The sequence below is a fragment of the Hyperolius riggenbachi genome, chromosome 3, assembly GCF_040937935.1.
Source record: "Hyperolius riggenbachi isolate aHypRig1 chromosome 3, aHypRig1.pri, whole genome shotgun sequence".
Classification (NCBI taxonomy): Eukaryota; Metazoa; Chordata; class Amphibia; order Anura; family Hyperoliidae; genus Hyperolius; species Hyperolius riggenbachi.
The window spans coordinates 88,644,104-88,667,226 of NC_090648.1; the positions used below are offsets into that span (position 1 = coordinate 88,644,104).

The window sequence follows — 23,123 nt, forward strand, 5'->3', positions numbered from 1 at the left end:
CAGTTAGACAGTTGCCGCTCAGGGAATTCTTTTGAAAACAAAAAAATCCCTGAGAATCCCCCATGAGTAGGTAGACTAATTCTACACCTGTCAGTTCTGTCAGATTTGAACTGCTAACCTTTTTCGCTGTAGTGGAGGAACGGTTGCGAAAATCTTAAAATTTAAAACACATACAAATAAGAAGTACATTTCTCCTAGAGTAAAATGAGCCATAAATTACTTTTCTATTATGTTGCTGTCACTTACAGTAAGTAGTAGAAATCTGGCATTACCAACAGATTTTAGACTAGCCCATCTTCTCATAGGAGGGTTCTCAGGGTTTTCTTTATTTTTAACAGCACTTTGTGAATGGCAGTTGCTCCGTCCAACTGCCAAAATAGTGTGCAGCGAGCAGGGAGGCTGGCCAGCATCTTTATGTAAATCATTTTCAGGGAATGTCTTTATAAAGAATAAAGGCCATGCTGAGAATCCCCTATAGAGAGATGGACTAGCCCAAAATCTGTTGGGTGATGTCAGATTTCTATTACCTACTGTAAGTGACAGCAACATAGGAGAAAAGTAATTTATGGCTCATTTTACTCTGGAAGAAATGTACTTCTTATTTGTATGTGTTTTAATTTCTAAGCTGTTTGCGATGGTTCCTCTTTAATGGAAACAATAGAAAATACAAACTCATAATTTTTAAACAAAATCGGTAATGCAAATATACCGAAATATCGGTAAGAGCCCAGTTTTAAGCGAATGTAACCCCGTATTAAAAAAAAGGCAGATACTCACCTAAGGAGGGGGAAGGCTCGGTCCTAATGAGCCATCCCTCTCCTCTCCCGGTGCCCCCGGTGCTGCGCTGGCTCCTCTGTTCGCATCCCCCGCCGAGAGGACTTCGAAGTCTTCGGGAGCCAAGTCCTCCCGAAGACAGCCAAGTCCTCCCGAAGACAGGCGGCGCACACGCGAGTGCGTCATAGAGGGCGCACGCGCGTGCGCAGTGTAGAGCGCCATTTCCAAAGCCTCCCTTTGGCCGGGAGACAGTGGTATTTGACCGAAACGGTTGACTACTGCTACGGGGGAGCCAGGACAGCAGCAGGCACCGTGAGAGGAGAGGGAATGCTCTATGGCCTAGGTTCTCAACGTGTGGTACACGTACCCCAGGGGGTACTTCTGATGGTTCCAGGGGGTACTCGGGCTTGATATACTTAACCAAGAATAACAAATTTAGAGTTTTAGAAAATGATAAATCTTATTTAAACAACACCAAATTAGTATTTTAGCTAATTAAAAGCAATAGTAAATGCTTGGAAATTGGTTAGAACCAAGTTTCATGTACTACAAATAAATATATTTGTAAAGGGGGTACTTGTGATAATGTTTACTATGCTAGGGGGTACTTGGTGAGTACAGTGTTTTAAAAGGGGTACATACCAATAAAATGTTGAGAAACACTGCTCTATGGGACCCAGAGCCTCCCTCTCCTTAGGTAAGTATCTGACTTTAAAAAAAAAAAACGGTTCCCGTTAGCTTTAAGACATTTGAAGCACACTGGTGTATACATGCACTGAGAAGTCTAGAAACAAATGTGAAATATTGTTCTGAATAGAGCAGAGGAGGGTTTAACCCTCTTTCTAATTTTTACTACTGTGTCTGTTTTGAGTCCTTTTATCATTTCTCAAAAACCACAACGGCAGCTGAGAGGAAATGCCCCCTGCGGAATGGGGAGTCCCAGTTTTGACAACTGTGACTGGAAACATATACCCGTGCTGGAATGGGGAGTTCCAGTTTTGACAGCTGTGACTAGAAAACACCTGCCCATGGGGAAATATTTCTCCAGTGTTGGTGTCAACTGCAGAATGCTGGAATTCACCTCAGTGTGATTGTTTGTGTGAGACAGGCAGGGATCACACCTGTAGGATCCTCACACTGTTTCCCACAATGCAAATTCACATTAGAAGGGATAGGTTAATGTAAAATCAATGCGCTCATTCATATCTAGCGTGAATTTTTGCAAGTAGGAAGAAATGCACAGCCTGTTGCTTGCTTTGGACACTGTGCATTTTCTCTGTACTTTTACAGTTGCTGCTGTGGAGAAGCGTTAACATTTTTTTCCATCTACAAACGTGCATGGTGTTCAAAAGAAGAGGTGCATGAAGGTGTGAGCCCTGCCTAACGGAATTTATCCAAGAGGAACCCAAACAGCATTTGTGGTTGCAGGTCCTCTTTACACATAACCAAAGACAAATATGTATTTATAATATTCTGAATCTCTACTCTGAGGTTAATCTGAGTGTTTTTACTACTGCTTTCCTGCGATTCTATCTTTTCCTGTCTGCTTCAGGAAGGACCCCAAAAAAGTGTGTTTATTACACTGCCAGAGTTCAGCGTGTCTTACTGAAGTTCCAACCTGTTGGTTATTGTTGGTTCCCTATACGACTGACAAGAGCCTTTGAGGTGTGATAGATGTATATGTGTGCATATTATTTATATGTGGCTTGCTCAGGCAGCTGATTGAGCCACCAGTCAAAGCAACATAAGTGTCTCAGCAGCCAGGGCTGGTTCTAGACTTTTTTCCGCCTGAGGCAAACTTGTGAGAAATCGCCGCCCCTCCCCCCCCCCCCCCCCCCCGCCTACCCCCCCAGCCGTGGGTGTGGGGGGCTGCCGAGCTGGAGCGGGTAGCGGGCAGGCGGTGGGTATTGGGCACAGCCGTGGGGGTCGAACCCCCCTCCCCGCCGATGTGCCCAATACCCCCTTCCTGCCCGCTATCCCCTCCAGCTCGGCGGCCCCCCACGGCCAGGTGGGTGCCGCCCCCCAGACTTTGCCGCCTGAGGAACCTGGCTCACCCCGCCTCATGGGTGAACCGGCCCTGTCAGCAGTGCTGCATGCCTCAAAAATGCTGATGAGCAAAAATTTTGCATAGTCGTCGTAATTACAGTACGCATCAAAATTGGCAATTACGATGCTAAATCGTAATGCGAAATTTGGGGCATAATCGTAATTAATTTTGTCTGTAGTTGTAATCAGGAACCGTAATTTTGCATTTTTGCATAATTTTCATGTAATTTTGTGCCAAATTTAGCGGTAAATCGCAAAGCCCCCATACATGCCATTACCACCAAAATTGTTACCTATGTTAAAGAAAGTCTGAAGCCAAAATAATTTCCTCTTTTTATCTTGCAGTACTCTTAAGCATTAAGACCACAGCTGTTTCGCTGCATCCCCGCGGCAGAACAATGTATTTATCCTCCGATATCCCGGGGCAAAACCACTGTCCATGTCGTAGATTTTGCTGCCCGGGGGAGGCAGAGCTTTGCGCTGTAGCTCTGCCTCCAGTGCAGTCAATCTCTGCTGATCTCCATCTCTCCCCGCCCTTCTCTGTGAAAGAAGACTGAGAGGGGCGGGGAGAGGTGGAGATCGGTGGAGATTGACTGGATTAGCTGTTAGCAGTAGCTCTGCCTCTACCAGGAAGAGGAATCTGCGATCCGCAGAATTTTTCCCCGGAGATTTCGGGGGCATAAATAGATCGTTCTGCCGCAGGGATGCTGCGAAACATCTGTGGTCTTAATGCTTAAGAGTATTACAAGATAAAAAGAGGAAATTATTTTGGCTTCAGACTCTCTTTAAGGACAAATAATAGTGGGTTAAAGTAAAATCATTGGCATTTTTAAAATCACATTTCTCAAAAACTACAAGGTCTTTTTGAAAAACGTTTTTTGACTAATACTCACTGTTCTCCTTAACATGTATATCAGTTTTGGTGACAATAGCTATTAACCACAAAATTCGGAACAAAATTACGTGAAAATTGTGCGAAATTACGAAATCAGCTGATTACAATCATCATTACTCAAAAAGGCTAGAAAATGCAGAGAAGCAGTAGTGGCTCAATGAGTGGGGACTCAGGTTATTATAAATGTTAACAGTCATAGCAGGGAGTCAGATTTATTACAACCAGTCCAAGGAAATCTGATGCAGAACTTCTGCCGCTGCCCAGACCATGCTCTCTGATTGGTTACCTTGAGCATCCGCTGGAGTTTTGCACCAGTTTGTCTTTAGCTTTACGTGCAGCGGTTAGGATACATCACTCTCTAGAGTCTATTATTAAGCTCCTCCCATTAACTCCCTCCCCGTCTTCTATTGACTCAAATAACTTTTCGCTGTTACTTTTTCCTTTAATCCTCTATACATTCTCTTTAGCTTTGTTACATCCTATAATCCCTTCCTATTATGCCCTCCTCCTCATTTTTTTTCTACAAAACATCATCTCTCTGTATCTATTTTTACCGATGTAAAAAAAATTGTTTCTATAACCTCTCCTATTATGTTTTTTCTAAATGAGTTTTCTCTGTCTAAAAGCTCTTGTATTTCTCATTTACTCCTCGTATTACTTAACATGCAGTAACATTCACTCACTATATCTCCTCCTATTACTCCACATAGCTTAGCATCTGTATCTCCTCCTATAGCATCTGTATATCTCCTCCTATTACACCACAAAGGTTATCTTCTCTATATCTCCTCCTATTACTCCACATAGCTTATCTTCTCTATATCTCCTCCTATTACTCCACATAGCTTATCTTCTCTATCTTCTCTATTTCTCCTATTACTCCACATAGCGTATCTTCTCTAGATCTCCTCCTATTACTCCACATAGCTTATCATCTCTATATCTCCTCCTGCTACTCCACATAGCTTATCGTCTCTATATCTCTTCCTGTTACTCCACATAGCTTATCTTCTCAATATCTCCTCCTGTTACTGCAAAGTTTATTTTCTCTATATCTCTACATTTTTCTCCACAAAGCTTATTTTCTCTATCTCATCCTGTTACTCCAAATTGTTTCTTCTCTATACTTCTTCCTGTTGCTCCACATATAATTTCCTTTATGTCAACTTTTATTACTATAATTTATTCTACATAAGTTTAAAGGGAAGGTTCAAGCAAAATAAAAAAATGAGTTTCACTTACCTGGGGCTTCTACCAACCCCATGCAGCCATCCTGTGCCCTCGTAGTCACTCATTGCTGCTCCAGTCCACCGCTGGCAGCTTGCCGACCTCGGAGGTCGGCGGGCCGAATTGCGTACATTTTTACGCATTCTCGCTAGTGCAGGAACATTAACACATACATTTTTACGCGTTGTTGGTTTAATGCGTACATTTTTACGCATTGGACCAGTAATGCGTAAAAATGTATGTGTTAATGTTCCTGCACTAGCTGGAAAGCGTAAAAATGTACGCAATGCGTCCCGCTGACCTCCGAGGTCGGCAAGCTGCCATCGGGAGACTGGAGTAGCAGTGAGTGACTACGAGGGCACAGGATGGCTGCATGGGGCTGGTAGAAGCCCCAGGTAAGTGAAACTCATTTTTTTATTTTGCTTGGACATTCCCTTTAACCTCTAACCCTTCTGTTACTCCACATAACCTCTACTGTATATATCTCCTCCTATTACCTCCTCACATAACCCCTACGTTCTCTCTATCTCCTCCTATTACTCCACATAACCTCTACTCTCTATATCTCCTCCCATGGGCATAACAATAGGGCCTGCAGCCCCTGCTCCTGCGGGGGGGGGGCCCGCTCAGGGCCGTTTTGGGGGGCTGGAGGGGATGCAGCATGAGGGGAACGCCATGGCCACACTCGGCGGGGAGGGGGGACAGTCTCTGCGCTCCTCTCCAGCTTAAATTAGTGTCTGGGCAGCGGCGGGCAGATACATACCTTCCTTGCGTCCCACCGGGAATGTTCCTCTTTCTAGCGTCTGGCGTCACTTCATGTAAAAATGGGAAGTAGCGTCAGCCACTGGATCGAGGAGTATCCGAAGGTATGTATCTGCCCGCCACTGCCCAGACACTAATTTAAGCTGGAGGGGAGCGCAGAGGGGAGAGCCCGAGGTGAGGGAGGGGGGACCGTCCCTCCTCCCCGCCGAGTGGCCATGGCTTTCCCCTCATGCTGTTTCCCCTCCAGCCCCCCAAAACGGTCCTGAGCGGGCCCGGGGGGGGGGAGGGAGGGGGCCTCAGAATCTCTGCAGGGGGCCCGGTGGATCCTAGTTACGCCCCTGTCTCCTCCTATTACCTCACATAACCTCTACTTTCTCTCTCCTCCTATTACTCCGCATAACCTCTACTCTCTATATCTCCCCCTATTACTCCACATAACCTCTACTCTCTATATCTCCCCCTATTACTCCACATAACTTCTATTCTCTATATCTCCCCCTATTACTTATACATTCTACTCTCTATATAGGCCCATATGCAATTCACTTTTTCTCCTGAGTTTTCTCCTAGGTAATATTTTCATACCGTGTCAATAAAATGAATTTTAAACCACTTACAAAACAAGAAAATACTCTAAATAATTATTATGGTACTTAAGTTCTGAAAAGTTGTTTTAAATAGAAGATTAAATATTGACTCCTAGGAGAAAACTCAGGTGAAAAGTGAATTGCATATGGGCCTAAATCTCCTTCTATTACTCCACATAACCTCTACTCTCTATATCTCATCATATTACTCCACATAACCTCTGCTCTCTATATCTCCTTCTATTACTCCACATAACCTCTACTCTCTATATCTCCTCCTATTACTCCACATAACCTCTACTCTCTATATATCCCCCTGTTATTTCACATAACCTCTACCTCCAATTACCCCACATAACCTCTATTAACTATATCTCCTCCTATTACTTCACATAACCTCTACTCTCTATATATCCCCCTGTTATTTCACATAACCTCTACCTCCAATTACCCCACATAACCTCTATTAACTATATCTCCTCCTATTACATAACCTCTACTTTCTCTCTATTTCCTCCTATTACTTCACATAATCTCTACTTTCTAAATGTCCTCCTATTAAGCCACTTAACCTCTAATCTCTATATCTCATCTTATTACTCCACATAACCTTTACCCTCTAAATCTCCCCCTATTACTCTTCATACATTATACTCTCTATATCGCCTTCTATTACTCCACATAACCTCTACTCTCTATATCTCCTCTTATTACTCCACATAACCTCTACTCTCTATATCTCCTACTATTACTCCACATAACCTCTACTTTCTTTCTATCTCCTCCTATTACGCAACATAACCTCTGCTCTCTATATCTCTTATTACTCCACATAACCTCTACTCTCTATATCTTCTGTTATTACTCCACATAAGCTCTGCCCTCTTTATCTCCTACTATTACTTCACATATCCTCTACACTCTATATCTCCTCTTATTACTCCACATAACCTCTACTCTCTATATCCCCTCCTATTACTCCACATATCGTCTACTCTCTATATCTCCTCCTATTACGCCACATAACCTCTACTCTCTATATCTCCTTCTATTACTCCACATAACCTCTACTCTCTATATCTCCTCCTATTACTCCACATAACCTCTACTCTCTATATCTCTTATTACTCCACATAACCTCTACTCTCGATATATCCTCCTATTATTCCACTTTACCTCTACTCTCTAAATCTCCTCCTATTACTCCACATATCGTCTACTCTCTATATCTCCTCCTATTACTCCACATATCGTCTACTCTCTATATCTCCTCCTATTACTCCACATATCGTCTACTTTCTATATCTCCTATTATTACTCCACAAAACCTCTACTATCTTACATTATACTATCTATATCTCTTCCTATTACTCCGCGTAACCTCTACTCTCTAATCTCCCCCTGTTATTTCACATAACCTCTACCTCCAATTACCCCACATAACCTCTATTAACTATATCTCCTCCTATTACTTCACATAACCTCTACTCTCTATATATCCCCCTGTTATTTCACATAACCTCTACCTCCAATTACCCCACATAACCTCTATTAACTATATCTCCTCCTATTACATAACCTCTACTTTCTCTCTATCTCCTCCTATTACTTCACATAATCTCTACGTTCTAAATTTCCTCCTATTAAGCCACTTAACCTCTAATCTCTATATCTCATCTTATTACTCCACATAACCTTTACCCTCTATATCTCCCCCTATTACTCTTCATACATTATACTCTCTATATCGCCTTCTATTACTCCACATAACCGCTACTCTCTATATCTCCTCTTATTACTCCACATAACCTCTACTCTCTATATCTCCTACTATTACTCCACATAACCTTTACCCTCTATATCTCCTACTATTACGCCACATAACCTCTACTTTCTCTCTATCTCCTCCTATTACGCAACATAACCTCTGCTCTCTATATCTCTTATTACTCCACATAACCTCTACTCTCTATATCTTCTGTTATTACTCCACATAAGCTCTGCCCTCTTTATCTCCTACTATTACTTCACATATCCTCTACACTCTATATCTCCTCTTATTACTCCACATAACCTCTATTCTCTATATCCCCTCCTATTACTCCACATATCGTCTACTCTCTATATCTCCTCCTATTACGCCACATAACCTCTACTCTCTATATCTCCTCCTATTACTCCACATAACCTCTACTCTCTATATCTCCTCCTATTATGCCACATAACCTCTACTCTCTATATCTCCTCCTATTACTCCACATAACCTCTACGCTTGATATATCCTCCTATTATTCCACTTAACCTCTACTCTCTAAATCTCCTCCTATTACTCCACATATCGTCTACTCTCTATATCTCCTCCTATTACTCCACATATCGTCTACTCTCTATATCTCCTCCTATTACTCCACATATCGTCTACTTTCTATATCTCCTATTATTACTCCACAAAACCTCTACTATCTTACATTATACTATCTATATCTCTTCCTATTACTCCGCGTAACCTCTACTCTCTAATCTCCCCCTGTTATTTCACATAACCTCTACCTCCAATTACCCCACATAACCTCTATTAACTATATCTCCTCCTATTACTTCACATAACCTCTACTCTCTATATATCCCCCTGTTATTTCACATAACCTCTACCTCCAATTACCCCACATAACCTCTATTAACTATATCTCCTCCTATTACATAACCTCTACTTTCTCTCTATCTCCTCCTATTACTTCACATAATCTCGACTTTCTAAATTTCCTCCTATTAAGCCACTTAACCTCTAATCTCTATATCTCATCTTATTACTCCACATAACCTTTACCCTCTATATCTCCCCCTATTACTCTTCATACATTATACTCTCTATATCGCCTTCTATTACTCCACATAACCTCTACTCTCTATATCTCCTACTATTACTCCACATAACCTCTACTCTCTATATCTCCTACTATTACTCCACATAACCTTTACCCTCTATATCTCCTACTATTACTCCACATAACCTCTACTTTCTCTCTATCTCCTCCTATTACGCAACATAACCTCTGCTCTCTATATCTCTTATTACTCCACATAACCTCTACTCTATATATCTTCTGTTATTACTCCACATAAGCTCTGCCCTTTTTATTTCCTACTATTACTTCACATATCCTCTACACTCTATATCTCCTCTTATTACTCCACATAACCTCTATTCTCTATATCCCCTCCTATTACTCCACATATCGTCTACTCTCTATATCTCCTCCTATTACTCCACATAACCTCTACTCTCTATATCTCCTCCTATTACGCCACATAACCTCTACTCTCTATATCTCCTCCTATTACTCCACATAACCTCTACTCTTGATATATCCTCCTATTATTCCACTTAACCTCTACTCTCTAAATCTCCTCCTATTACTCCACATATCGTCTACTCTCTATATCTCCTCCTATTACTCCACATATCGTCTACTCTCTATATCTCCTCCTATTACTCCACATATCGTCTACTTTCTATATCTCCTATTATTACTCCACAAAACCTCTACTATCTTACATTATACTATCTATATCTCTTCCTATTACTCCGCGTAACCTCTACTCTCTAATCCCCCCCTGTTATTTCACATAACCTCTACCTCCTATTACCCCACATAACCTCTATTAACTATATCTCCTCCTATCACTTCACATAACCTCTACTTTCTCTTTATCTCCTCCTATTACTCCACATAATCTCTACTTTCTATATCTCCTCTTATTACTCTGCATAACCTCTACTCTCTATATCTTCTCCTATTATTCCACATAACCTCTACTCTCTATCTCCTCCTATTACTCCACATAACCTCTACTCTCTATATCTCCTCCTATTACCCCACATAACCTCTGCTCTCTATATCGCCTCTATTACTCCACATAACCTCTACTCTCTATATCTCCTCCTATTACTCCAACCTCTACTTTCTAAAACTCCTCCTATTACTCCGCATAACCTCTACTCTCTAAATCTCCTCCTATTACTCCACATAACCTCTACTCTCTATATCTCCTCCTATTACTCCACATAACCTCTACTTTCTATTGAATGATTCACAAAACTTATTTTATGAATTTTCTATCTTAACTCATGAATTATCTTCCCTTATATGTTTTAGCTCATGATTTATCTCTCCTTTCCTGTCTTAACTCATGATTTATATTTCTTTATCTGTTTTATCCTATGGATGATCTCTCCTTATATGTTTATCTCATCAATGATCTTTCCATATAGTTGAGGTGAAAAGTAAGTAAGACAATTTTTGAGATAAATTTTGTGAATCATCCCCTATTTCTTGCATTCATCTCTTCTCCCTGTGGTCTAGGGTCAGTGGTAAGTGTTCTCCTAGGAGATGTTTTTTATCTTATCTACAATATACCTTTTTTTCAGCACCAAGCAAGTGAAAAGTACTAATGTAACTAAGGAACAAAATCTCAGCATCTATCAAAGTTAGATACTTACTTCAGTAGAAGGAATCCTCTGGATATTCTAGTGGCTTCCCTAATCCTCCTTGTGCCCACTGTCTCCCATCTGTGTACAAGCACGGCCATACTGGGCATGCTCGAGTACGGTCCACACCTGCCCAGTAGCATGAAGCCGCTTGTGCACAGAGGACAAAGCTGTGCATGAGCGGCGTTTTGTTACTTGGCATGTGTGGATTGTACTCACCCATGTGCAGTACAGCTATGCTCATACACGGAGGGGAGCAAAATCCCCAAGAAGTCTCCCAGCCAGCGGTGGTGGAGTTCAGGAGAACATGGGAAGCCTCTGGACCATGCAGAAGCTTCATACTACATAGGTAAGTATCTAACTTTATATTTTTTCTCTTCACAGGTTAGCTTCAATTAATAAAATTGCTTATTTTTACCATTTTCATTTTTAAATGATTTAGTCAGTGTTTCATCATTGTTAAATCTTCTCATCCCAATTTAAATTCTTACATTTCCCAGAGACAGCGGTTTCTTTACTTTGGAGCCAGAGTGCTCTGGGGCAGAAGGCTGTATGACATCATAGCCTAGGCTAAGCATTACTGGGAGGGCAGGGCTACTTACAATATACTGCAATACAGCAAAGTCCCCAGTAGCCGGCACCGGCCGTGATCAACTGGCCTTAAAAGCACAAATCTTCCCCTTGTGCAGCATTGAAAACCTACCAAGAGTCCAGCGCTGTCTTCTAACCATCATGTAGCTCCTAGCAGATTTCCGGCCTCTTCCGGCTGCCAGCATGTCACCTGACCTGCATCGGATCACATGATGCACAGGGAGCCATGCACAAAACCACTTAAAACACAGTCACTGTTTCCCCTCAGGCATGCCGGTTAGTTGAGACTTCTGAATGAGTCCCGGATAATGGGGACTTTGCTGTATATAGATATTAGAAACGTCTCTGACTCTGGAAACAGGGTAATTAAGGTAAAAATAGGTATTTTGAATAATTTAGTACATTTTTTTATGAGTCATTATGGATCCTTTTTAAGTTAATTTGAGACTCCTTATTTTAAGGACTGTTTTGCTTGCTTCTGGCTGAAAATGTATTTGATTGACAAGGTGTAAAACAAATCTCCTATGAGAAGACTCAGGAGAAAAGGTAATTTAATCAGGTCTTATATGTCCTGCTATTACTCCTCATCACACTCTCTCAATCAGCCATATTCACACACAAAAAACGGTAAAAAGACCATGCAGGAAGCACACCCACAATTTTACTGTTACTTAGTGCACATTGTGCCACAGCGCAAACCACATTATCTAGGTAGTGCAGGTGTTCCTATGGTAACGTGTATTGCAATTCTTGTGTAACCTATGGTACAGTAGCAACGGGCACGTTACCTAGGTAATGCAGGTTGCACTAATTGCGTAACAGACGCTACATGACTGGCGTAAGTAACCGTTAAATTGTTGTGAACTGCCTGCAAAGGACAATTTTAACGTAGTTCCGTGAACATGCCTCTATAGCTCCTCCCATTACTTCACATCACACCCACTTTCAGTATCCCCTCCTACCAACCAGTGTGCTTGTCACATGTCCTAGTAACAGGAAATGCAGAAGCTGATTGGTTGGTTAGAGAAGAACAGAAAACTGTTTTACACATTATACATGACACTTAATCTCTTTGTATATTTATACCTTCTCCTATTAGTCCGTAGAACTTCATCTATTTCTCTCTATTATTTTATGTCTGAACCTCATATAACTCCTCCTTCTTTACGTAATTTTTCTATCGCTATGCTATTTTTCCTGTACCATCGACCACTGCATATAACCTTTGACTGTAATTTTCTCTACTCCTCTATAAAATTCCTTCCTACAACTCATTCTATTTCCCCCTATATGAACCCTCCCTGTAATGCTTCCTGTTTCCTCACATAGGCTCTTCTTTATAGTGCGATTAACCTTTGTCATGTACCCTGTCCTTGCAGAAGTTGCCCTTTGTTATATCCCTTGTAGTTTAGCTCATTGTTCAGTATTTTCCGTCTTAAATTTTCCATTTGATTCCATCTCAGCATCTACCTCCCATATAGTTTTGTCTTATATCCCCTTGTGCTTGTTTTGTTTTGTTGAGGGAGGTACAGACTCCACCAGTCTCCACCCAACATTTCATGAATTGGTGACAAAAACTGTCTTTACGTTGTAGGCTTTTGTCACGTCTAACGGCTTCCTTTGTGAGCAGGCGGATTCCACACCACCGTTCAGCACGCACTATCTCTCTGATTTCACTCTTCTCCCCACAGGTGTCTGAGATTAACCTTTCTTTCTGCGTTACTGTGTAAGCTGTTTAACTGGACTAAAACCTGTTACAAGAACACCCTTGTAGGAACATCTTACAGCCAGGCCATTGCCACTGTTATAAGGGAACTCCAGTTACAAGGACACCCCCTTTTTTAAGATTTTGTGCCAATCAGATAAAAAAACCTGTTTTTGCAGCAAAGGTCCTTGGTTTCTTCCAAGTATGGGTAAATTGGGCTAGGGCTACCCATGTCCTCCACTCCTTCAGGTTAAGGTTATCCGAAACTGGGGCTGGGCAACCAAGTCTCTTGGCTTTATCCTTGGATTGTTAATTTGAGAACAAGGTTTCTTGGTTTTGTTTTTATTGAGGTCAAACCAAGAATTGAAAAAAAAATAGTAATATTCTTTTTTGTCCCATTCGGTCAAACAGAGGCCACCAAATACGTGCCCTGATCTTATTTTGGTCTTGGCTATGGATAGGCCTTAACTTATTTCTGATGTTCTTTGAGGATGAACTATCGCTTCCTCATGTGGTGAAGAAGATTGTTGGTGTTTATATTGAATAACTGTAAAATGAGCCCTATGTTCTGTCTTGTGGCCCTTTTGCTATAGAAGAGCCCAGTGCAGACTTAATCAAACATGACCTCATGCCTTTTCAACAGTCCATGTCTTGTGAATCTCCAGGAAAAAGGTGGTTTAACCACTGTACTAGGCCTCATTTGAGATGCTCCAGGGAGATCCACAAAACAACCTTCATGATGGGTAATCTTGATGACTGCTTTGACATCTTCTGCCCTGAATAAAGAACTTGAGCTAGGTTTGTAATGTCATGTGTAACAGGCATGCAACATTTCAGTTTGTTTGTACTTTTCTATTATTCATAATTTGCAACGAGTAAAAAAGCAAATGGATGAAATAAATAGCTTAAAAGTACAGAATCTCCCAAAAATAAGTCTCTGCGGAAACAGCAATAGTCCTGTAAAACATACATTATGATGGGGTGTTCTTATAACGGGACGATTGCTTATCGGAAGGGGCATATTAAAGCTGTAAGTTTGCTTTTAAAGGGGCTTGTTCTTATAACATGGGTTGATTTGTATTATTGATTTTGAAGTAGTTAGGGTTCAAAGTAAGATAGAGTTTAGAATTAGTATTGCATTTGCTAGCCTAGTCCAGGATCCTAAGCTAGTCTGTTAAAGCGGAATTTAAAATCTCCAGCTGCGAGTTAAGGTAGGAGAATCATCCCCGGGCTTAGCTAGGTAAGCTCCTGTTTGGTCAAGAGCAATGTTTTCAGATTCAATAGTTGACGTGAATTCTCTATATATGCTTATGGAAGAACCGCTCTTAAATGTTAGTAGACTTTTAGCAGATCTTACTTAGGAATATATGGAGAATTAGGTTCTGAAGTACACGCAGGAAGCTGAGCTCTCAACCAAACAGGAGATTACAAAGCTGGGGTCTTTATTACCCTTTGTCAGGGATGCTCAACTCCAGTCCTCGAGGTCCATAGCCAATCCAGTGTTTAGGATGGACAGAGAAATGGAGAGATGTGTTCTACTTGATGATGACCCCTTTCCTGATTCAGCTCCATCAATTAATTTGAGCTGTACCAAAAATGTGTGAGGACCTCTGCCCTCGAGGACTAGAGTTAGGTAACCCTACCCTTTTTGAATGGGGTATGGAATAACTCCGTCACTACAGTATGATGGGAATGGAGTTTGAGCGGAGTTACCAGTTACCAGAAGACATGGGGGCATATTTACAAAAGTCCGGGAAGCACATGGCAATTTTACTGTTAATTACACTGTCAAGGTAGCACAATTAGCACAATCCATATTTGCTAGGATTTTTTGGTCATACTCCTGGTAATTGTCAACCAGTGCAAAGGTCAATCTGCCGCACTCGGATCAAGCAGACTTGATATGAATAGATATGGCCAACACTTGTAACCACAGAAGAACGGGTCAAACTTCTCTTCCCAGCAGATAAGTCTATTGTCACTACATGGGACGTTATTGCTTTCACTGAATGAAACGAGAAGTTTGATCAGATCTTCTGGTTACGAGTGCTGGTCATATCTATACATACCAAGTCCACATTACATAAGTAGCATGAACTTTGTTAGAGTAATATGTGCTATGCACGTTGCATAGTTCATATTGCCCTAGCAACGCTCATGGGACTTAGGTATTGTGGATCATGCTAATTGTGCAACATGCACTACCTTCTCAGCAGAATAAATGGTAAAATTACAATGCTCTTCCTGGGCACGCCAACCTTACCGGAGTTTTGTGAGCATGCCCCATAGTTACGGCTAGCTACAGAGAGCTATAGTAAATATTATGAATACAGAAGGATGAGTCATAGGTAGGGACCATTAAGAGGCGTGGAGGTAGGGAATTATAGAAGACATTAATACAAAGAGTTTACAGGATGATTAAATAAGGCTACAGAGAAGCTTATTTACAGATAGCTACAGCAAGGCATGGTAATAGCTGAAAAAAAAAGTAATAGTACATAAGAATGTTAGGGTGCCACAGTGAGGTGCAGCCATAGAGCTAGAACTATTGTAGATCCTGTTAAGTAAGCCATGCAGAGGACTATTAGAGTCACTAAACCATGGTAAGCAGAATAATGTGCGTACTTTTACCGCAAGATGAGTAGAGCCAGAGCGGGTGCTTCCATTAAGGCAAGGGGGCAATGGCCCCCTTGTGCTGCTGGGACCCCCGTGCTCTTGGACCCCCGATCCCCCCTTAATTCTTATGTGCTCCCTGGAGCCCTTGGGCGATAGCAGCATTGTATCTAACCTGTCCTGGCTCGCTGTTTTGTTAATTCGTCCTCCTTACCTTCATCCTGCCTCTTGTGACTGGTGCATGTCATTACACCTTCGCAAAGCATGCGCCAGATTCAAGACTCAGGCAGCAGGAAGAAGACAGGGAGCAGTACGCCGGCCACCAGAACAGGTGAGATACAATGCTGGTATCATGTAGGGGCCCCGGTAAGCACATGAGGGTTAAGGGGGAAGATCAGGGGCTGAATTTGCAAGGGAGGGGGCAGGTTACCTTTGCCCCGGGCCTCATCGGACATTGAGTAGAGCGTACTGCTTTGTATGCCATGTATTAAATTACGCTCTTCTCGTCTTGAGGTAAGACTTACGAACGTTATTCTGCTTACCACAGTTTAGTGACTCTACCCCAATATGTATTGCAGATCTGATTACTTTAATTGATTATGGCATTACATTTTCAATGGAGACAATCAGTAACCAATTGTTTCCCTGATTGGGCAGTTGGGTACAGCTAGCTTTAGTTACGGCTGTTGGGTACAGCTAGCTTTAGTTACAGCAAATGTTGGGGTGGTTTAGGCTGAGTATATGATGAAAAAATGCATAATCAGATGTCTACTTCAAAACTGCATGAGGAGTTCCAGAGATATAGACAGTCGAAGTATTATGCAATTGTAAACCTTTTCTTGCAAAAACAAAAAAAGCTGATCTTGGACTTGCTTTTTCCACCTGTGATGAACGGCTTCACTGTTAAAAGGAGAAGCTCAGGAACTTAACTGACTTTGCTTTCACTTCCATCTACCTAGCTGTATCTCTGGGACTACTGAATGTTTTGCCGAGAAGTTTTCAATGCAGGTAACTTCTGATTTGGTAATTCTCACCCTATGCTCAGCTTCTTCTACCCAGATTTTTCTCTTAGGTTTGATTGAAGCATCTTGCCAATGCTACAGGGTAGTGTCGTCCAACCGTAGAGGGAAAAAAGCTAGGTATTATGGAGGACTTGTTGGAATCGGGAAGAGTTGCTTTTTATGTGAAGGTTTATTTCAAAGATGTTGAGAAATGCAGTTAAAGAATGGGTAAGGTAAGTGTACTTTCAGTATACTTACCCAATACTGAATTGTTGGAGGTGGTTCCACCAAACGCATCTCCTGCAATAGCCATACAGTATGTTCTACTGCAACTTATTTTTCCATCCACCAGGACCTCCAGCTTCAGAGCAGCCTTGATGTGAAAAAGAAGGACATCAGTATGTCTCTCCATTACTCTAAAGTCGTTTTTCATCAAGCAGCTGCACCATCTGGAGTTCAGTAGAGTTAGGATCCATTTTTCTTCATTTTTACCAGCAATGCTGACTCATCAGGTTTTAGAAGCAAACGCTGGACGTTTAGTTGGCATAGCTGCGGTGGGTTTCAGTGAGGCACAGTGGAGGATCAGATCTCACTAGTGAGATGACTATATCTGCCCATTTTGGGCAGTCTACACTGCTTTGGAAACAGTGGGTACAACCAAAGAAGAGGTAGATACATCTGTTTATAGCTCATCTTGCCTGAAAGATGTAACTATTAGGCAATCAAATGGGGTGACTATTCGGCACATGCATATTTTCTTATCAAGAACTTTCTAAATAGATAATATGTGTGGCCACTTTAAAATGATCTGTTGTAATTCCAAAGCTAATAGCTGATGTAACACAGAGCACTTCCGACTCCACCCTTTTCCACATCGCCTACCATTGAATTTCACGCATGACATTAAAGGTGAAAATTATTTAATACCACAGGATTAGAATACCTCTGATTGTTGTAGACAGTGAAGTGTTCATACCTGTAGTTGGCTTGTGTCATGAATGCCTGAGTCCAAAGACTCGATGTTTTCATAAATGCTGACTGATGATGATGACATTACCATATATCTTCAGCTAATTCTGGGATATAACAAATTCACATATTAAAGGCTTGAATTAACTCACAGCTCACGTTTGACTGAAGAAAGAGCTATTGGATTCTGATGGATTTCAAAATCCCTTGAATCCAGCTATTTTTTGAGAACCCCCTGGAAGTCAATGGTTCTTTGCACCTCCTGTTGTAGTTTTCATTATACCAAGCAACATATGCAGTCTTACACTGCTGCTTATCTGCAGGTATAGCAAGATTGAATTTGTTGTTTTTCGGGTCATATCCTGTCTACCCAGAGAACTCAACAATTTTAGGACTTCCACTTCCCTTATTGGAGTTTGAATTCTAACCAGTGTCTATTGTCCACTCAGAAATGTTATTGGCAGCTGAGATGTCCTCTCTGATTTGTGGTTGACAGGAAGGGGAACATCAGAGCTCCAGGTCAGGGTACTTAACCACTTCGCATCCAGACCTTGTTTCCCACTTATGGACCAGAGAAGTTTTGACAGTTTAGCAAAGTCCTTATTTAATCAGCAATAACTTTATCCCTACTTATGATACAGAAATGAAATATATATTGTTTTTTTCAAGACAAACTAGGCTTTCATTGTATGCCATTTTTTTCCCTCAAACAATTTTGTTTTCTATGAATTGTAATGGGAAAACAAGGAAAAAAAATAGAAAAACACATTATTTCTCAGTTTTACCAATTTCAGTTTAAAAATAAAAAGTGCTACTGTAGATGAAAAACACAAATTTTGTGTGGCTATTCTTGCCATTTATCACAAAACTTAGATTATGTTCCTGTCACAATTTATAGTGAAGATATTTAATTCTGAAATAATGCTACAGAGTGTATTTTTCACTATGAACTGAGAAAATAAAAGTATTTTTAATGGTAAAATCAATCTAATTAGCTCAGGGAACATATATTCCCATTCACCAATTAGTGCTGCATCAGATAGTGACAGAAATGTGCACAGGAGCAAGCCCAATCCTGCACAGCACTTCTACAAGACCTAAATCTACGTCCTTGTGGCTTAGATGAAGTCCCAGAGGATGTAGATATACTGTAGTTGTGAATAAAGTGGTTAAAGATATTTAATCTGATAGATCAATCCGTCAGGTATAAAATTGCCTTTGAAGGCATTAATTGGCATCTATATTCAAAGAGAAGCTTAAGTGAACATAACTTAATATTTTTTTTATTTTTATGATTATAAATCATAAATGATTTAGTTAACATTTGCCCATTGTAAGATCTTAACTCATCGCGATTCACATTCTTAAATATATAAGTGAGGCTGGTTTCTGTACAGCTGGTGAGGTGAATCACTGTGGAATGTTTTTTTCCCCTCTCTAAAGTAAGCAGGAGAAAGCTGCATGACAACATTGCCGAAGCTAAACATTACTAGGAGGGCGGGGCTACCAAAAGAAGTGTTTCTGGCACTAAGGTTAGGTTTACAGTGGTCAGTTGGCTAACACATGCGTTATAATGAATGCAACCTGCAATGGAGATTGGACATAGACTTTGATACAAAGCCTGCATGCAGTGAGTTAGAATAACGCAACACAGCACTGTAAACAGGTCCATAGAATTGTATGGGCAGCGAGCTGACATGCAAAATTATTATGCAACACAACTGAGCACTGAGAACTAGGCCTGAAACCAGGAAAATTAAGGTTAAAATTTATAGACTGAATAATTTATGATGTTCTATTCTGTTATTATGGTTCCTCTTTAGGCAGCAGTATCAGATTACAAATGCTGAACCCTTGATAGCTTCACTTAAAAGTATACCCGAGATGACAGGTCACAAGATGAGATAAACATGTGTATGTATGTACAGTGCCAAGCACACAAATAACTAGGCTGTGTTTCTTTTTTTCTTCTTTTTGTGCCTGAAAGAGTTACATTTCAGGCATGCAAGTAACAGTTCCTGTCTTGTTGGTCCCTTCTCACTGATAAGGAATTACAGCCATAAAACTTTTTCCTGCCGAGAAAAAACTACTGAAAGTAGGTGATTGAAAAAAAAAGCCAATATTTGATATATATGAGTTCTTTATCTCTTAATAGACTGCCATTGAGCAGAGACAATAAAACATTAAATCTACTTTGTAAATGTTTAAATATAAAATAAAGCCATGGGATATCTAAAAAAATAGTCATTTTAGGAGTAGGATGTTAGATACAATTGTTTATTGTATATGTCGATTTATTTTCACCTTGAGTTCACTTTAAAAATAAAACTAGAGTAATGAACTGGCCTCTTAATGGTTCTAGTAAGCAAGCAGACTTGGAGTTTCAGGTCAAACATCTTGCCTCTAGTGATGGTAATGTCTAGGAGAACTCATAGAGAAGCACGTGATCAGTTTGGTCAGGTGATAGATATGCAAGTCTCTGATTTGCTAGTCATGATCATGTGCTAAAGCAGGATGTGATCACAGCAAATCAGAGCTTAGCAAATGTATCAGCTGATCAAACAAATCACATGCTTCTCCATGGGTTCTCCTAGACATGACCATCACTACTTACCACCTATAAAATGCCAGTGGGTGATTCTTAGAAGCTATAGGCATCTTCTCAAGTTCTGAAATATCAGTTCAGGGGGTTGGGCATGGTGTATGTATATGCCGCTCAACTCCCCGGCGGCACAAAATACTATTCCCCCTTCGAAGGCGGTGCAAATTGGAGGGAGATGTAATTTGGGGTCCGCCAACTGCCGGATTCCTGAATTACCCTTACGCATCCCACTTAGTATAACATCACTGCTATGGGCCACCTAGTTTCGGCACTCGGCACTGAGCGTCATGCGCCGAAACCACCTACTTCGTTGGCATGATCTTCAGCCATAGAGACCTAGATAGTCCAATGAGTTTCTTGGTTGGTGGAAACATCTATCTGTAGCCTAGAATGAAAGTCCAAGCATCGTGTTTCACAGTAAATGCTACTGCCCTAATAGACAATCTGAACAAAAAATGTATCTTTTTTTTATAAGATTTGCTATAGGTCTTATGATGTAAAAATAAATTATCACACTTGAGTGGAGTGAACTTTTAAATAACAGGAAATGTGCCGAGTGTTCATCCTTTTTCTCAAGCAAAGAATGTAAATGTTTTCTAAGTAGGAAAGAGCTTGGTGCGAGTGATGGGGCAAGGGTCAGCCTTTCAGAGGCAATTTTAGAAATGTTACGGATAGACAAAAGACAGACAGTTACAGTAGCCTGGCCAGGAGATAATGAAGATTGCATCAGGATTTTAGAACCAGCCATCAAAAAAATAATAAAAAAAAGGAAAAAGCTGCTTTTAGCTTTGTCACGGAGGTACAAGTTTTACTAACAGCCTTGAAGTGCTGCACGAAAATCAGGGTAATCTAGTTCCTCTGGCAAATGGCTTCAGAGGCTGGGCTGCCTATTGATGGGGGCTAAAGTGAACAACGTCATTATAGAAGAAGGCCAGTCTAACAGAAACTTTTCTGTGGTTCTGCAGATTCCTAAATACAGTATAATCTTGTTATAATAAACTCGGGTATAGTTAAAATTCAGGTATAGTAAACTACAGCTAGCCATACATCTAGCAATGATGGGCAGATTCCACCAAGAGACAAATATCTCTCTGATTGAATCTGATTAGAGAAAGGTCCGTCAGCTGCCCATACCCTGCAGGCCGATTCTAGATCAATTTCATGCTGAAATTGATTTGAAATCGCCTTGTGACGCCACTTCTGTCCACCCTGCCGCCCCACCGCTGTCCCCCTAATGTTAAGTGTGTGTGTGCCATCTTAATTCCCTCTGACTGAAGTCAATACTGATGTAATTTCCTCCCTTACTCTGGGAGGAGGACGGACAGTGCAAACAACGAGAGTCTTCAGACACTCCCACCCAGCTCTTCAATAGAAAGTGCATTGTCATTGTGCGACTCTGTAGCTTGAGAAGCAGGAGAAATATTGGCCAATCAGAGAGGAACAGAAGTGTGGGAGGGGAAAACAGGAGGGAATGAGGCTTCAACCAATCAGGCTGCATTGGTTAAGTCTGAGGGGATACTAAAGAAGCAAAAAAGACAACCCAGCATGCCCTGCAACTTCCTTTGTGCGGCAGATGTACCAAATAACAGCCAGGGAAACTGGGGAAAGATGTTTTATGGAGAAGAAGAATAAAAGTGATTTTTAACTTTTGGATTGCCTGGGTAGCAACCTTATTACTTGTTTACCAGATAAAAATAAAGAATTTATTTTATGCCCAACAGTTACTCTTTAACTAAAACTGCCCTGGTTCCTGGCATACCACCTTCCAAGGTACATGGGGTGGTTCCAACATCCCTATCACATACTGCAACCGACCATAGCTGAGTGCTGTCATTTCCTTATTAAACATAAGGTATTTTTAGGGATTTTAATGATGATACAGGATAAGCAAAATGGGGGTATATTCACAAACCAGTAATAAAACTGCAGTATAATTGACAAGGGGGCAATGTGGGGATGATCAACATGTTCATAACATAAATTCAGCTTTCCTTTAAAGTGGTATTGTCACCATAAAAATCAAATTTTAACAGCAACTGGTCTGAGTGTATTCAGTGATAAGGATGCTAATCCTGCATTCAAAACTTGCAAAACTTTTTGTGCTGTTATGGTTTGGAGTTATCACATACTTCAGGAGCACTGGCCCTAGTGCCAAACAGTGCCAAAGAGTTGAATGCTGAGAGTTCTTTTTATCTATAATATATTCCTCCTTTTCCATTTATTTCCCTGCCTAGCTGCTTATCAGAAACACCCTCTGATTACTTGTGTTTACAAGCAAGGCTGAGGTGACAGTGCAGTTCCTAGTATACACCTCAGTGGGAGTGTCTGAAGACTCTGGGAGGAGGGCAGCTAATGAATATACAATGAGCAAGAGAAAGGAGGGGGGAAAACAAGAGTCAGGAAGGATATGATGTCAGCATTAGCTTGGCAAGATGGCCATTGCCTAGAATAGGATTTTCTGCTTTTCCTTTATAAAATTCACAGGAATCATTACGTGGATAGCACAATACATCTGTTATGCAAGTAGAAGTAGTATTTATCTACTTATATATGTTTTTTTTATTTCTAGGTTAGCATGGGTGTCGCTTGTTCTTTAAAGAACAGCTAAAGTGAGAGGGAGATGGAAGCTGCCATATTTATTTAAATAATGCAAATTGCCTGGCTGTCCTGCTGATCCACTGTCTCTAATAGTTTTAGCCATAGACCCTGAATGAGCATGCAGATCAGGTGTTTCTGACAGAAGTCTGGTTTATCTCTATGCTTGTTTCAGGTGTGTGATTCAGACACTACTGAGGCATGAAAGATCAACAGGACTGCCAGGCAACTAGGATTGTTTAAAAAGAATTAAATATGACCACCTAC

The 23,123-nt window shown here is 40.9% G+C and overlaps 1 protein-coding gene across 5 annotated transcripts in view; it reads left to right on the top strand.

The window, feature by feature from the left end:
• Window positions 1-23,123, top strand: part of ADGRL1 (adhesion G protein-coupled receptor L1) — a 652,811-nt gene that overhangs the window by 484,106 nt on the left and 145,582 nt on the right. Inside the window, exon 1 of one of the 5 annotated variants that reach the window (XM_068274522.1) lies at window positions 12,183-12,209. The exons of 3 other annotated variants lie outside the window; for them this stretch is intronic. Coding sequence is in view for 1 of the 2 variants with exons in the window: in XM_068274521.1 (XP_068130622.1) it covers window positions 16,670-16,697 (28 nt within the window). In the remaining variant the exon portion in view is untranslated. Of the gene's footprint in view, window positions 1-12,182; window positions 12,210-16,646; window positions 16,698-23,123 lie in introns of those variants that run through there. One more of the 5 variants, XM_068274521.1, reaches the window with a different exon arrangement.